This window comes from Hipposideros armiger, unplaced genomic scaffold (genome assembly GCF_001890085.2).
Source record: "Hipposideros armiger isolate ML-2016 unplaced genomic scaffold, ASM189008v1 scaffold_924, whole genome shotgun sequence".
Lineage (NCBI taxonomy): Eukaryota > Metazoa > Chordata > Mammalia > Chiroptera > Hipposideridae > Hipposideros > Hipposideros armiger.
In genome coordinates, this window is record NW_017732274.1 from 287,184 (window position 1) to 302,205 (window position 15,022).

At 44.9% G+C, this 15,022-nt stretch overlaps 1 protein-coding gene across 3 annotated transcripts in view; it reads left to right on the forward strand.

Annotated features, from left to right (window-relative positions):
* SORT1 (sortilin 1) overlaps positions 1-13,845 on the forward strand; it is a 62,232-nt gene extending 48,387 nt beyond the window's left edge. For all 3 annotated transcript variants that reach the window (XM_019630581.1, XM_019630579.1, XM_019630580.1), the window contains 7 exons: positions 201-391; positions 2,312-2,501; positions 6,316-6,432; positions 7,055-7,163; positions 8,593-8,699; positions 8,987-9,110; positions 9,322-13,845. In XM_019630581.1, coding sequence (XP_019486126.1) covers positions 201-391; positions 2,312-2,501; positions 6,316-6,432; positions 7,055-7,163; positions 8,593-8,699; positions 8,987-9,110; positions 9,322-9,336 — 853 coding nt within the window. In that variant the 3' untranslated portion in view covers positions 9,337-13,845. The remainder of the gene's footprint in view (positions 1-200; positions 392-2,311; positions 2,502-6,315; positions 6,433-7,054; positions 7,164-8,592; positions 8,700-8,986; positions 9,111-9,321) is intronic.
* The last annotated feature ends 1,177 nt before the right edge of the window (positions 13,846-15,022 follow it).

Genomic DNA, 15,022 nt, shown 5'->3' on the forward strand with positions numbered 1-15,022 from the left:
GCATTTTCTTCTACACTCTGAATGAATCCCTTTCCCCTACCTTGTTAACTATCGGCATTAAAAATTGATATATTTATGTCAGTCAGTAAGCCATCTAAATATGAGGGGTTTTCTCAGGTTTGGGATCAAATAGCCAGAGTGATTTCCTGATACTCCCTTAAGTGTCCTCTGTCATGATCTCTCTCTGTTGGGGGTTTCAGGTTCTCCACAGATGAAGGTCAGTGCTGGCAAACGTACGTGTTCACCAGGGAGCCCATCTACTTCACCGGCCTGGCTTCGGAGCCTGGAGCGAGATCCATGAATGTCAGCATCTGGGGCTTCACAGAATCCTTCCTCACTCGCCAGTGGGTCTCCTACACCATCGATTTCAAAGATCTCCTCGAAAGGAGCTGTGAGTGTCTCCTTTGACCTTTTCTACCAGAAACTTGTAAGCGCCTTCTCCTAAATAACCAACTCAGCTTAATTTCTTCTCACTGAAAGAAGAAAATGCATATGAAAGAGGATTGAAAGAAGTTCCGTGTGGAATGGTATCAGAAAAGCAGCTCCCTCTTTGGACGAGCTCTGTCCAAGAGAAAAAAAATGAGGGCCAAAAATGTAATTTAAATGATTCTATCAGCAACATTATAAAAGTAAAAGAGGTGAAATTAATTTTAATAATATATCTCAGTATATCCAAAATGACATTTTAACATGTAAGCAACATTAAATATTATCAGAGAAATACATTACATTCTTTTTCTTCTAAGTCTTCTAAATCTGGTGTATATTTTACACTTATCCTTATAGTAAATTTCAATTCAGACCAGCCACACGTAGCTACAGCTATCATATAGGAGAGTACAGCTTTGCACTGCTAGGTTTCTGTAACATTTTATGAGACTTTTTCTGCTTATAAGGATAATGCATGCTTGTGTTTGTCTAAAACTATTTCATAACATTTCAGGGTTTTTCACCCCTGAGTATAGCAGAACTGTAAAGAAGAAACTTTAGAGGAAAGTGTGTTGCAAAGAACATCTAATTGATTGCGCCACTTATCAATATGTTGATAAGTGAAGAAGTTTTAATGCAGAGGTTTGACTTAAATGTCAGTCACAGGCGAGGCTCTAGCATGGCTGCTGGGCAGGTATGAAGCCCACACTGACCATTTCAGAGTTCTGTAGCTTCAAACTAGAAGGCATGTTAAAGGCCCAGAAAAATGGCTTCAGAAAAGGAGTTAAAATGTTCATTGCAAGGATCATAAGCAAACCCCAGGCCCCAGAGCCAAAGATGCTGGCATGATACTGAAAAATATGGAGGAGAAAAGAATAAAACTGGAGAAAAGGTGACCATCCTGTGACCAGTAGTTACTCTTTGGCATAATATGATACAAGACTTAAGGTTTCAAGATGCTTTGGTTGAATTTTGGTCCTGTTATTAGACTGTATTATGGGTCCATTTCCTCAGAATGTTAATTCAGTGACTCCTGAGGGAAACAGAAGCACTCGTTCGGACCTTACTTTTCTACAAGATGTTTAAACATGATTTAATACTGGAGTCATTATTGTCTAAATTCATTAAATAGGCTGTAAAGGAGCTGGCTTATGAGTTTTCCGCTCAGCAGGGAGCTACAGTTATCCCTAAAGTTTCACATCATTAAAAGATTTGTTAAGCACCTGTTCTTTAACAGGCTCTGTGCTGGTCTTCATATCATGAAGGATTAAAACCTAATCCACACTCTTTAGGCCACAGCCTTTGAGTCATTTTTCCAGCCTTTGAGTCATTTTTCTCATTTTTACAATGAGACGATATAAGCCAGGTTGACTTATCAAAAATCTTCATTTGACAGCCAGTCAGCTAGAGTTAAAAGTCTAGAAAGAATGTTTTCCTTGCTGCTTGAAGCAAACTAACCTATTGTGAAATTGAACCCATGCTTTTGGCTAATTGGTGTCTTCTCCTAAAGGGACACATCTGGCTGCTGGCCTCTGTCAGCTCCTGCTGACCAAGGGCACAGGCGTACAAGCCTCAGACAGCAGCCTCTCAGTCTGGAAGGAATCCTCGAGGTCCTCTGTCCAGCTTCTCACTTCCAAACAAATAAGGGTTTTCCTAACACTCAGATGAGTGGTGAGATACAAATAGCCCTCCTTTGGTATGAGGAAGTGCTAATTGCTAGTAGGCTCCAACTAATGTAATTGTGGTTTGCAATTCCAAAATGAAGCAATAGATTGAGTCAGCCCCACTTTTCTCATCTTTGTTCTTCCTATAGCCTGGCAGCTGCATCATGTGGGTGGGTTCTGTGCAATGCAGTTTCCCGAACAGCCTGTCTTTCCTTTAGGTGAAGAGAAGGACTATACCATATGGCTGGCTCACTCCACAGACCCCAGAGATTATGGAGATGGCTGCATTTTAGGCTACAAAGAACAGTTCCTACGGCTACGCAAGTCATCCGTCTGTCAGAATGGTCGGGACTATGTTGTGACCAAGCAGCCATCCGTCTGTCTCTGCTCCCTGGAGGACTTCCTCTGGTATCAGCATCCCTGCTAGCCCTTTTCCCATGCTGGAGGAGGTGGAATACAGTTGTCTTATAGGGCCAAAAAATGTTTAAATCTTTTCCTTCCCCAAGAGTGAAGAACTGCTGCTTCTTATTAAGGAAATTGAGGCACAGAGAGAGAGAACCAAAGTTGTTGTTAATTGGACAAATAATATCGTACTAAACAGTTAATTATTGGGCAGAACCAGCAACAACCCCCAGAAATTCTGACTTGGCAATGGTAGGAAGAGGAGAGGTATATAAGGAGGAAGAAAGTTTTAAAAAATAGAAGATGATAGGACAAAAACACAAAGAAAAGTGGTACAGGAGCTAAGAGGGCACTGGACTTGAGCAAAAAGCCCGACAGCCTGAGTTCAGCAGGTAGGACGGTAGGTCTTGGGTCATCTGCAGGCCTGAAGGCAGAGAGAGCGACATCAGTATATTTGTGGTCCCTATGTCCCTTAAGGTTTAGAGGCCATTAGGGTGAACTCCCTAGAGTTCAGGACCATCCAGACTTAAGTATCAGTTACGTGGCTGGTATAGGGTTGGTTGATTATACAAGGGGAGGGGCGCCCCAGGTAGCCTAAGCAAGGTCACTTAGGGCAAATAGGGGACTACTTCACATCACAGGTAGTAACTTTATGGAACTCATTACTTGCCAGAAGATACTGACAGGAGGTAAAAGTGGATCCTAAAGAATTTGGAACAGAGGCAGGTAGATAGCAGTCATGTCCTCTTGCATCATATCCTCTCAAACTGCAGGTGGAATTGGCCAGGGGTCCTCCCTTCTCTATTTCCTCAGAGAAAATATCACTCATATCACTTGGTTACAGTAGGACTAGAGCTCACGGATACTGTAAAACTCTGAGGGCTGTCTCCCATTCTCGACTGCACATAGGCGAGGCTTAAGCTGCTCCTGTTTTCCAGACATGCTGTGCTGCTTCAGAGCTCCATGCCACTGTGCGTGCTGCCGCCTCTACCTGGAAAGTCTTTCCACATTCCCTGCTTGACCCCCAAGCCTGATGGATTCCTACTTAGCTCAGATAGCACTTCTTTAAGCTTTCCCCCATTTCCCCACATCTGGGCTCCCACAGAACCCCCATTACAGCACTTACTGTGTTTTAATCATTGTGTACAAGTAAACTGTAGACTCCTTGAGGACATGTTATATTTGATAATCATATAGTAGGAATGATAGCAGCTGACATTTATTGAGCACTGACTGTACCGGGCACTGTCCTAACTTACACTTAGCCTCAGTAGCACTAGGATATGGTACTACTGTGCTTTCCGTTTCACAAAGGGAAGAGATGAAGGTACAGAGAGGCTACGACCAACTGGCCCAGTCACTCAGCCGGGATGCGGGAGAGCTGGGATGCGAACCTGGTGAGGTTCAGCTCCAGGGCCCACACACTGTGCCACATGTGCCTGAGAAACGTGTGCTTTGTGAGTGGGAAGGGACATTTCCTGAAATTTTGGATTGAATACCTAAAATTTTTACCAGAAGTTTCCCTCTGCTATTGGAGGGGTGGTGTTTTCTGCCTCTTAGGTTCTCCCTACTCTCTCTCCTAAGTATTTGTTGGAAAAACCTTGGAGCATCCATATATTCCCCAAATATTCATTGACTGCTTGCTGTGCACAGGGCAGTGCAAAGTGAAAATGGAAGGTTTGTCTTAGACTTTACCGGTAAAATGCACATAATTATGTTGTAACACCGAAGGTGATAAGTGCCTCGGGGATTTAGAGAAGGGAGGGACTATTCCAGCTAGAGCTGAAAAGTGTGTCAAAGAAAGCTTTGTTGAGGAGGTGACATTTGAGCTGAGCCCTGACAAGCATAGGATTTGACCACGAGCATCTGGGAAGAAGCAGGTCATTAAAGCCAGTGGACTCCCAGCAGTGTGACAGAGAAGGGTGTGCTGGAAGACAGGCCACAAGGGGAAGTCACAGTAGTCACGATAGAGATGTGAGCAGGGTCCAGATGGGGGGTGTTCAGGCTAAACTTTCAACTTAGATGATGGGATGGAAGGTAGTGTCATGGACAAACATAAGGAAATGATAGGACAGGCTGGCGTGAAGGAGAAATGTGTTTTGAATATTTTATTTATTTGAGGTTTGTTTTTTTTTAAAGATTTTTATTGGGGAATGGGGGGATGGGAACAGTGCTGGGGAATTGGGGGAAGGGGAACAGACAAGTTGCTGTTGTTTTGTTCTTCAGTCTAGTTGTGGAGGATATTGCTTCACTGGCCCAAGTTGGCACCATCATTGCGCTCTTCCTGGGCGAGGCAAATCAGTCACCGGCTTCTGGACGGCCGCTCACTGCGGCTGCTGGCCGCTCATGCTGGCTGCTGGCTACACATGGTAGCACATGACAACCCACTGCAGCAGGGGCTGCAGCCTACGCTGTTGCCGGCGACTCACGGCAGCCCAGCTCCAGGTTGAGCTGTTGTTCAGCATCTTAGCTGTGGAGGGCAGTGTCACTGGCCCTCATATGTGGGATCCGAACCGGGGCCCTCTGGCGTCCCAAGCCAGTTCTTAACCATTGCGCCACTTGGCCGGCCCTTATTTGAGGTTGTGTCAGTGGATTTAGATGTGATATCTAGCAGGTATTTGGAGGATTAGAGCTCAAGAGAGGTAAAACCTGGACATTTTAGTTGCAACAAATAGTTAAGCTTACAAAGGGAGAGCAGATACAAAGTAAGAGAATGAGTTACAGAACCTTGGAAAACGTCTGCATTTATGGGTTAGGAAAAGAGGAGAGCCATCAGTGACCAGGAGGCAGACAAGTGCAGCAGTGCAGTGCCAGGGTGGGGAGGAGCAGGGCAGTGTCCCGGGCGCTGCAGAACAGGTGGTTAAGGTAAGTGAAGCCAGAGAGGGCACCCCTGGGTTGGATGACTAGTGAGCCCGGTGGGGGTGGCGGAGGGGGCCTCAGACATTCATTTTCAAGGTTGCAGAGGAGGTTGAAGCCAGAGGCACAAAATTAAAAGTAAATGAGTAAAATAGAACAAGTAAAAAATATTATTTAATGAAATTTGGCTGGTAAGGCAGAGGAAGAGGAAGAGGACAGGTGCAGGCTAAGGGGAAACAACCGTTGAGTGGGCCTGATGGTCCCTCCCACACTGTCAATGAAGCTAGGTCCCAGGGCAATAGGACAGATGGGGCCAAGGATGCTCATGAAGGGAGTCAGCTTGGAGAGGAGGCAGTATGTTATTTCTTTGGGGAAAAGAGAAAGGTGAGCAGAGGGGTGGCACTGTGGAGAGATGGGAGAGAGTGGGAGGCAGGTCAGCACATTCACGTTGGTGGCAAGGACATCTGAGAAGCTAGAGGGTCAGAAACGGGGAGGCAGGAAAGGTTTGCATATCCCCACAAGGTATGCCTCCAAATGACATAATGAGTTATTTGGAGGTAAATAAAAAATTGCTAAGTGTCCCTGAGTTTAGAGCTGTCGCTGATGCCACTACTTGTGTGTGTCTTAGTTGCATGAATCCCCACCCCGTGCAGGCAGCAGTCATTCCCTTCCCGAAGCCTGAGCTATCTGTGCAACGCTCCCAGCCTTGGGGCTTCTAGCTGCTGACTTAGATAGAGTCTTAAGTCTACCAGGCCCAATTGATAAGCTGTTTTTCCCTACTTGAGCCCTCTCCATGTCTGTTTTCCTAAATGGACATCCTTAGTAGATCTCACCTTTCTGAGCTGCTTTTTGGTAACCCAAGACTGGAATATTAACCATCCAATGCCCCACATAAAACCTTCATTGCTAGTCACTACTATCTTCCAGCAACTGTGAAAGATACTTTATTTGCTGACTCTTGCAGTGATTTTGGCTACTTCCGTCCAGAAAATGACTCCAAGTGTGTGGAACAGCCAGAGCTGAAGGGCCACGACCTAGAATTTTGTCTGTACGGCAGAGAGGAACACCTGACAACAAATGGGTGAGACGGCTTTTCTTCTTGTCCTGACAAACGAATCACCATTATTCAGAGTGAAAAGCTGCTTCTCTCCACACTGAGATCTGAGCCATGTTTTTGAGCATTTTAGAAAAATACTGCCTGATAGAGCTTTCTCTGATGATGGAAATGTTCTATCATCTGCTGTGTCCAGTATAGTAGCCACGAACCCTGTGTGGCTATTGACTGCAGTGTGACTGAGGAACTGAATTAATTTGAATTGATTTAAATAGCCACCATATTAGACAGTGCCAATTTGGAGGAGCCTCGTTGCCTCCCTCCCCTGATAAATGCTTCCCCCTCCCACTTTTGTACCATATGTTAATGTGAGTTAACGTGCTTTCGTAGGTTACAGTTCTTTGGCACAGTCTCCTAAGGCAAAAAGGCGGGCATGTCCCTGCAGCAAGGACAGGGTTGCTTAGTCTGTTCAAGGCTGAAACTACACAAAATATCCCCAAAACCTCCCTGTGGATCTCTTCCCAGGCCTGAAAGATGGTATAAGGATGAGAAGCTTTTCTGCAGCTTTTCAAATCTTGTTTTTAGGAAATAGGCAGGAATCCAGGAGTACATCCTTGTATTCTGTTGACAAATTTTCTCTGCCTTTCAGGTACCGGAAAATTCCAGGAGACAAATGCCAAGGTGGAGTGAATCCAGTTCGAGAAGTAAAAGATTTGAAAAAGAAATGCACAAGCAACTTTTTGAGTCCAGAAAAGCAGGTATGTTAAAATAGATCTGGTTTAGGTACAAGTGGGGTTTCATGTTCTGCCAGGAATAGTCAAAGCTAAAGCATCAGGAATTTTATTACTTAGTACAAAGTGGCCAAATTACTTCTGTCAAGCTTCCCTTTGCACAGGAAGCTGTTAGAGTGAAGGATGGGTCACATAACCCAGTGATAAGCTCATCTACTGAAAACGTGTTTGTTGGGGAAAAAATAGTATTCTGTGAAGTTGTTTCAAGTCTTAGAAGCATAGAGTTGAGGAAATTTCTGAGGCTAAGGGTTATTTAGGAAAAAGACTCAAGAAGTTTGGCTGTAAAGGGCTGGAGTTTTGCACGTGTGGAAGAGACGAGTACTGGCCCATAGGCGGGGTGGATCTCCGTGCCGAGTCATGCCAAGTGACATAATAAAAACTATGGTAATAAACTGAACTATGGTAATAATTAGAAGTAGGTTCTGGGCTGATTACAGGTCTGTAGTACTGAACTGTCTGGCTGGGATTTGGGGATGTGGTAAAGAAGAAACTTCTTGATGAAGAAGCACTGGACCAGCAGTGTGACTTGGGTCAATAAACTGGGGGCCCCAGTTTCCTAATCTGTAAAATGGGAGGTGGACAAGCTGCAGTCCCCTCCTCTACAGCTTCTAAAAGATGAGGGCCTCACAAGGGGTGGGATTAAGAAGGCAGCGGGGGAAGAATGTATGGGTGTGTGTACTTGTCAGGGGCAAGTGCTTCCTCCTCCCGGCCCCCGCCCTGCACCCCTGGTGGCTATCCTCAGAGTGTGTGTGTGTGTGTGATTGCGCAGGACTCCGCCCACAGGGACACAACTTGTCCCAGAATCCAGCTCCACCTCCTCTTAGATACATTGAAAACAAACACTCCCTATCTCCCACCCAGAAGCAGGTAGGTCACACTCAAACAATGATATGAAAAGGCATATTTGTAAAAACATACAAAAATTAAGTTAAAAAAATCTTGGTGTCATATGATGGCCCTCCTGATATAGCATCGGCGCAGCTTCTTCCCAGGCAATGGCCCTGTTCCAGATTCATTCAGCCCACTGTTATCATAACCTCCCTTCCCTGCTGCACCCTTCAAAGCTCTAAGACTTACAAGCAGTTGTTTTGGGGAACAGTCACAATTACCATTTGATCTAGGTTTCTAAGGCTTCCATGTAACTCTGACATTGAAACCCCTGAGTTTACACCATTCTGACAGCTTCCAAGCTGCTGAAGTTCTGGTGACCCTCTGCCAGCCGTGATGTTCTCCTGGTAGTGCCAAGATGGTTCATCTTGGGGATTGAAAGCGTACCATCATGAAGTGTCTAAAAACTGCAAGTCATTCAGAGAAGTGAGGGAATGAGCTGCCTCTTTGAATTCAGTCCTAGAATGTGCATGCCTGAAATGTTTTGTTTGTGTTTTAATTTATCAAGAATTCCAAGTCAAATTCTGTCCCAATTATCCTGGCCACTGTGGGATTGATGCTGGTCACAGTCGTAGCGGGAGTGCTCATTGTGAAGAAATACGTCTGTGGGGGAAGGTAAGGAGTGTGGAAGTCAATCAAAGGTGCTGCATTCAAACCAGAAAGTCAGCCAGGGGCATATGGTTGAGTCTGCCCTTAGCAAAAGCCAGCTAGTTGAAGTGATGTTCCTAAAACATCAGGCGCAAATCTTCTCAGATCTTCTATTTTCCATATGCCAACTGTGGGTCATGCTCCCTGGATGTGTGACTCATTCTGCAGGGGTATAAAACTTGGAAAATCCACAGTCCTATAGGAAGTGCAGCCCTCCTCACCACCTGGGGGTTAATGGAGGCTTCCGTCCACAGGTTCCTGGTACATCGGTACTCTGTGCTCCAGCAGCATGCAGAGGCCAACGGAGTGGACGGTGTGGATACTCTGGACACAGCCTCCCACACTAATAAAAGTGGTTATCATGACGACTCGGATGAGGTGAGACTATTTCTTCTTGAAGGGCAGTACAGAAAAGAAGAGTGATTCTTTTCCTATTCATAATCAAGATATGATTGAGGCAAAGGAGGGTATAAGCTACAATAGAAGCAAGAACTTAAAGACCATAAGACTTGGTCAGCCAGAAACGAGGTAATTGCTTTCAAAATAGGAATTTTTAAGTCTGTAATATGGTCTATGTCTGTCTTTTCAGGACCTCCTGGAATAGCGCCTCAAAGAAGCTGGGATTGAGCATGGATGATGGAACCGCAGTACCTCTTACACTCTCTGTGGCTCTGACTTGGGGAAATAAATTTCCCATTGCAAGGGACCCAGCTCTGTTTCTGCTGCTTCCATCAAAGCCAGAAGGACCTCCACTAAAGAAATGCAGGGGGTGGGAGGGGGGCAGAACCCAAAACACTCTTACATTGGCTCTGAGAAGGGGGGGAAATTTTCAGTTCTTTAACCTCTTATTTCAAGTTCTGTCTTTGCAAAGTATGGGCTCTTTTGTTTCTGTTTTTGTTTTTAAGGGAAATGAAATGGAATTGGAAGGGAATGTTTCACTAATCCCACTCCTGCATGTTTTGCATGGTGCCTGCCCCAGGGCACCTGCCAGCTCCAGCATCACCTCTCACAAAGTACATGGTGCTGTCCCTGGGCTCTGGTGGTGAAATGCAGCCGCTGCAGAGATGAGCACAGAGGCTACAGTGACTGACACAACCCGGCAGCCCGTCTCCTTCTGGGGACAGCCCTGCTCCAAGAACGCTGCATTCCAGCTCCTCATACAGATCCCGCCTTTCTTTTTTTTCAGGGACCATAGATCACAGTGATTTTTCTTTTCCCTGTTTAATTAGGCAATACCCTTGTTAATTGCCCTTTGGCGAGTAACTTAACCATGTGCTTCCAAGACACTAAATCAGGAAAATTTAAAGGGCAATATCTTTGACTTGGGACAGGAAGAAGGGAGCAGCAGAGAACTGAGTAGATTTAGCACCTATTAAAGGAGGAATTCTTCCTCCTTCCGTGATCTTTCAAGCCATGCTTTGTGTGTGTGCCAGTGCATTTGCTCGAGGACAGGGTTCAGGCCTGCCCTGGATGTCTGCCCAGCTGAGTGAGCTCTTCCCTAGAGCGGATGGTGGCATGTATGGTGCAGGCTCTGAGGATGGAACATAGCATCTTCCATATGCCATTCTACCTGCTGTGTTGGCTCATCGGTGAATCGTTAGAATGGCTGCTTATTTGCTTCCCCTTAGGTGGCTGTTGTACATGGAGCCAGGACCAGACATGTTTTCAGATTTATAGGCTTTTTAAAAATATCAGAATTTACTACCAGGCTCTCCTCCTCACCCTTTTTCCCCCAGCTTTGCCAGGTAATGTATTGGCATGGAACTTGGCTGAACCAACTGAAAGCTTCCAGTGTAGATGATATTTTGTGTGATACATTAAGTTCATATATTAAATTTAAGGGAGTTTTCCATTTGAGATTTTTTCAAATTAAATATAGAATGTAGTGAGGTGGATTTGGGGGCAGCCATATAGTAATGGAAAGCTGCAATAATTCATTTTAATACAGCTTGAATCCAGGGATATAGTATAGTACGTTGTCAGTCTTAGCATACCTGCTGTGCTGGTCACAGTTTCTCCCAATAATTATGATTGGGACTTTTTTTTGGTAACTGCCATTTTGCTGCTAGTTCATTTTATGGCTAGAAAGTTAGTAAAAAGTAAATGTGCCAAATTAACTTGTCAGAATGCATGAGCAGATGACTAAGTTAGCTCTCTCCTCACCAGAATAGATTAACAGCAGCAGGGAGAGGTGGGGGAGGAAGTGGATGGAGAATTTAGAGACTTTGAAACTGCAGTAAAATTAAATGAATCAGGGAGCTTCAGTTAGAAAATAAAGCTAGGACAGGTTTTGTGAAGAGAATATTTGTCAGAGCCAGAGAACACTAGTCTTTTAGGAAAAGCTCATTCATTTTGCATCATTTTTAAGTTAAAAATAATTCCAAAGATTAAACAGCTCACAAGTGACAAGTGTCAGCCTTTGTCCCGGACACCCTCACCTCCTGCCCAAAGTGAATTTGATGCCCAGACAAGACCTACTTAACACACCTACACCGTTGGCTCTCAGCATATACTCACTGGGGTAGGTGTGCCGATAGATGATGATTCTCTGATCAGTTTTAAGATGCAGGAGTGTTAATATTATGCTACCATATATGAATAGGGCTCTTTGTTTATAATGATATCTGGGTTTCTGCAGAACTCAGCAATTCTCAGAGCACTTTTGCTTGAACCTCACAACATTTGAACCTCACAACATTCTTGTGAGATTTAAAAAAAAAAGGCAGGGGTTGTAATTCCCATTTTTTGGAGATGGAACTGTGGTACAAAAATTGAGTAGATTGTCCAGGGTTGTCGTGTGTGTGCGAGCAATCCTGGCTGGTTGTCTTTAGAACTGGAGCATTGTTATGCGTGCAAATGGTGCATGCCTGGGGCGTGGCTCCTTCCTGACAGATGACTTGCTGTTCTTGAGGGCAGGGAGGGATCAGCAGCATTTCTCACAGAGCAGCGTTTAGGGCCCTTTTGCCACTTTGGTGAACAGAAAATTGTATTCTCCTGTTCCTCATGGCTGAAAACAAAAATATTGATAACTGTGGATATGTGTTTAGAAACTGCCCCTCCCCTCGTTGAGGGTGACTGTCCAAGAGTGCAGGAGTGGCGTCTCCAATGATGAGTCACCTTCTCCATGCTCCTTGTTTCTTGTCCCTGGCTGGCTAAGCTCGCTCAGTTGGTTTGAGGACTGCTAATAAGTGTGGCTTCTTCCCTTTCTGCCTCAGCCAGTAAGTAAAACAGCCTAAATAGATGACAGCATTAAAGAACAAAAGATTTCGCATTTGTCCTACTGACATTAGGTTAGGAGCATTATCTTTGAAAGTAAAGCATAGTGTATCATTGTGTAAAGTCCCAGGCAGAGAGATTGTTTCTGGAGGTTTCAGCAATAGAATTTGGCATCGTGAGATAGCTTGGACTATCAGACCATCTAGTGTCCTGAGCTCTTAAATCCAAGTGGAGAACTTGCCATCATGCCTGCCCTGTGGATAGGTGTCTTGAACCTGAGGGGGCTTCTGGTTTGTAGTGAAACCAGAGACCACAGATGCATCCACCTAGGCTGTTAATTGAATGGCAGCACCACTTAGAAGAATAAAAGTGTGTAGAGGGTGTGGCCACTCTAGACTGGGCTCAGGGGATTCAGTAGGTTAGCCATAACTGAATCTTAGAATTTGCCATCTGCCTCTGAATAGGCATTCCATTGTCTCTCTCTCTCTCTCTCTTAGGTTTGCCCCTGGGCCTCTACATGCCCAAGCTGGCCTTTCGTCCCTAACAGATTAATAATGTGCTGGCCACCTCCAGCTCCTGCTGGTTTTCCCATGGCCTTTGTCATGACACCAGGATACAGAGAGGAGTGCACAGTTGTCCACACCCATCCCAGGTGGCAGGGCTGGTTTGGCTTCAGTCATTTCTTTATTTTCCAGGCAAATCTTCCTGGAAAGAGTCTTCCTTTTAGGAGAGTTCTAAAGAGCCCTGCCCCTATATGCAATGGCTTAGAGCTCCTCCTGCTCATTGTTGGTACAGCCCCCATCCTATATGAAGCCTGGATGCTTGGAACTGCTAAAATAGGAGGAGATTCAGCTTTTCAACTTTGCTACTACCTTGCCTTGAGCAAGAAAATAAACATGGACTTAAATATCCTTTGAACAAAACCAAAGTTTAAGATTTGTCACATGACGTAGTGACAGGGCCAGCCTTTCAGCACTGTTACTCAGCAGGTGCCAGGCTTTCTGTTCTGTCTGCCACCAGTTTGCCCAGCTCAGGCAGCTATGGGAGCACCGTCCTGCCCGAGCAGAGCCCAGGCCTTGCCCTCATGGAGGAGAACTGAAATAGGAGCATGCTGACTTCTTGGTTACATCGCATTATAACAAGAATCAGAACATTAATTTGAAATTGTCTTCAACAACTTGCTGTATGCATTTTTTCACACCAGTACATTCTTAAGCATCCTTGTTTATAGAGAATAACATAAACTAATCTGTATCTTTATATATATGTACATATATACATGTATAAACTGTATAGTGTACATGTTAATGATTTATTGAGATGTCCCAAATCTTTAATGCAGTTCTCATCCTCTGCATGCCCTCAGTTTGTGGTCAGGTGACGTGACTGTTCCCTGATGACTCTGCCCACCTCCTGTGTTTGGACGTCTAGGAAGGAGGGTTTTGATCGCACCCTCCTTATCCTTGTGCACAGAAATGCTCAGGGTCCCCATGTGCCTGTTGTTCACCCTCTCTTGTCTTTTGCTCCCTTTCTGAGCATGTGGTCCTTCCCTGTTCTATATCTTCTCTGCCTTCTCCCCAAGCTGTGGGACAACTGTCTTCCTACTAAAGTGTAAAGCAGTATTAAGATCATTACTGCATGTGCGCTAAAACACCAGTTTTCTGTTCCCTTGGGGCAGAAAATTGCATGTGAGGTGGGATAATCAAGTCTCAATGACCCATGTCAGTTACACAACAAAGCCAGACTCCATAGTAAAATTTCCACAAAATGGAAATAAACTAAATCTCTTTAGCATTGTGTAAATAAATCTGGATGTGTTTAACTTTGTACTGGTACTTTTCTGTATATTTGCAATATTTGGGTTAGAAATAAAACAGACTGGGACTTTGTTACCTGACCTACTGAAATGACTAAGCTACAATGTGTTAATACAGCTTTTCCAGTTTTCTAGCTTCAGTAATCAAACCAAACCAGCAAATAAGCCAATTAAAGAGCCAGGACTCCGCATTTATAGCAGGGAAGTTATTGGATCATTTATGGGGGAAACTACTCACTTTTTTCTTCCTCTTTAAGCTCATAAAGATCTACTTCCCATAGGTATTTGTAAGACCAGCCTTCTCCTTATCCGCAGAAAGTCTGACCCATCCCACACACCTTCTCGGGTTTCAATTGCTGTACTCTTCCTGTGGACACAGCAACATATAATTACTCTCCTGAATTATGTGTTCCTTATAGCAGGTTTGACAAATGACAACACTGAAGTTTAACTTTGGTAGTTTTCCATTTGCCCCTCTTAAATTTCTCTTGCTCTCGTAGTCCCTGACCATTTCATTTCAGGAACTTCACTCTTCCAGCAGCTCTCCGCTCTTCCAAAGTATTGCTTTTAGGAGAGGTTCCTGCCCACTTCCCTTGAACCTTTAGCCAAGGCTGAGCTGGCTCCTCAGCCTGCCGTCCTGGGGTGATACATCCATGGAATACTTGTTCTGGCGTCCCAGTCTGAAGCCACGAGGCAAAGACCTTGCTCTTGAGGAGCCTGTGGAAGAGTTCCTCCCCCAGGAGACGATCTAAAGTGGTTTTATTTTCAGGAATTTATCTAACAGTGTTCTAAGACTTCCTACAGTAGTATCACTAGGTCGCTTTTTAAATGCAGATTGCTGTGTCCCACCCAGACCTATTAGACTGTTCCAATGGACAGACCCTAGGAGTATATGCATTTTTAATTTGATTCTTTCACACCTTCACTGAAACCAAGGGCTAAGACTGAAAACCTGGGCCAGTCTCACCAAAGCACAAGTGGGGTGTAAGGAGTGAGAATGGTCTGTAATTACGAGGCCCTTGGCTGGGTCAGGCAAGAGGTCAGAGAGGTTTCACGCTAGTCCTGATGTGGCACAAGTGCAGCCTCTTACCAACCAGCCCCATAGGTCAAGCTCCACAGTCACCCTCTTCAGCCATCCTAGCTCCTGATAAACAGGTTCCTGGGCCCAAAGTGTGTCTACAGGCTTCCTGGCCCTGAGCCCCTATACAAGTTGCAAAGAGGAGTTCTGGGCTTTGGTCCCACACCCCAACACAGGCTC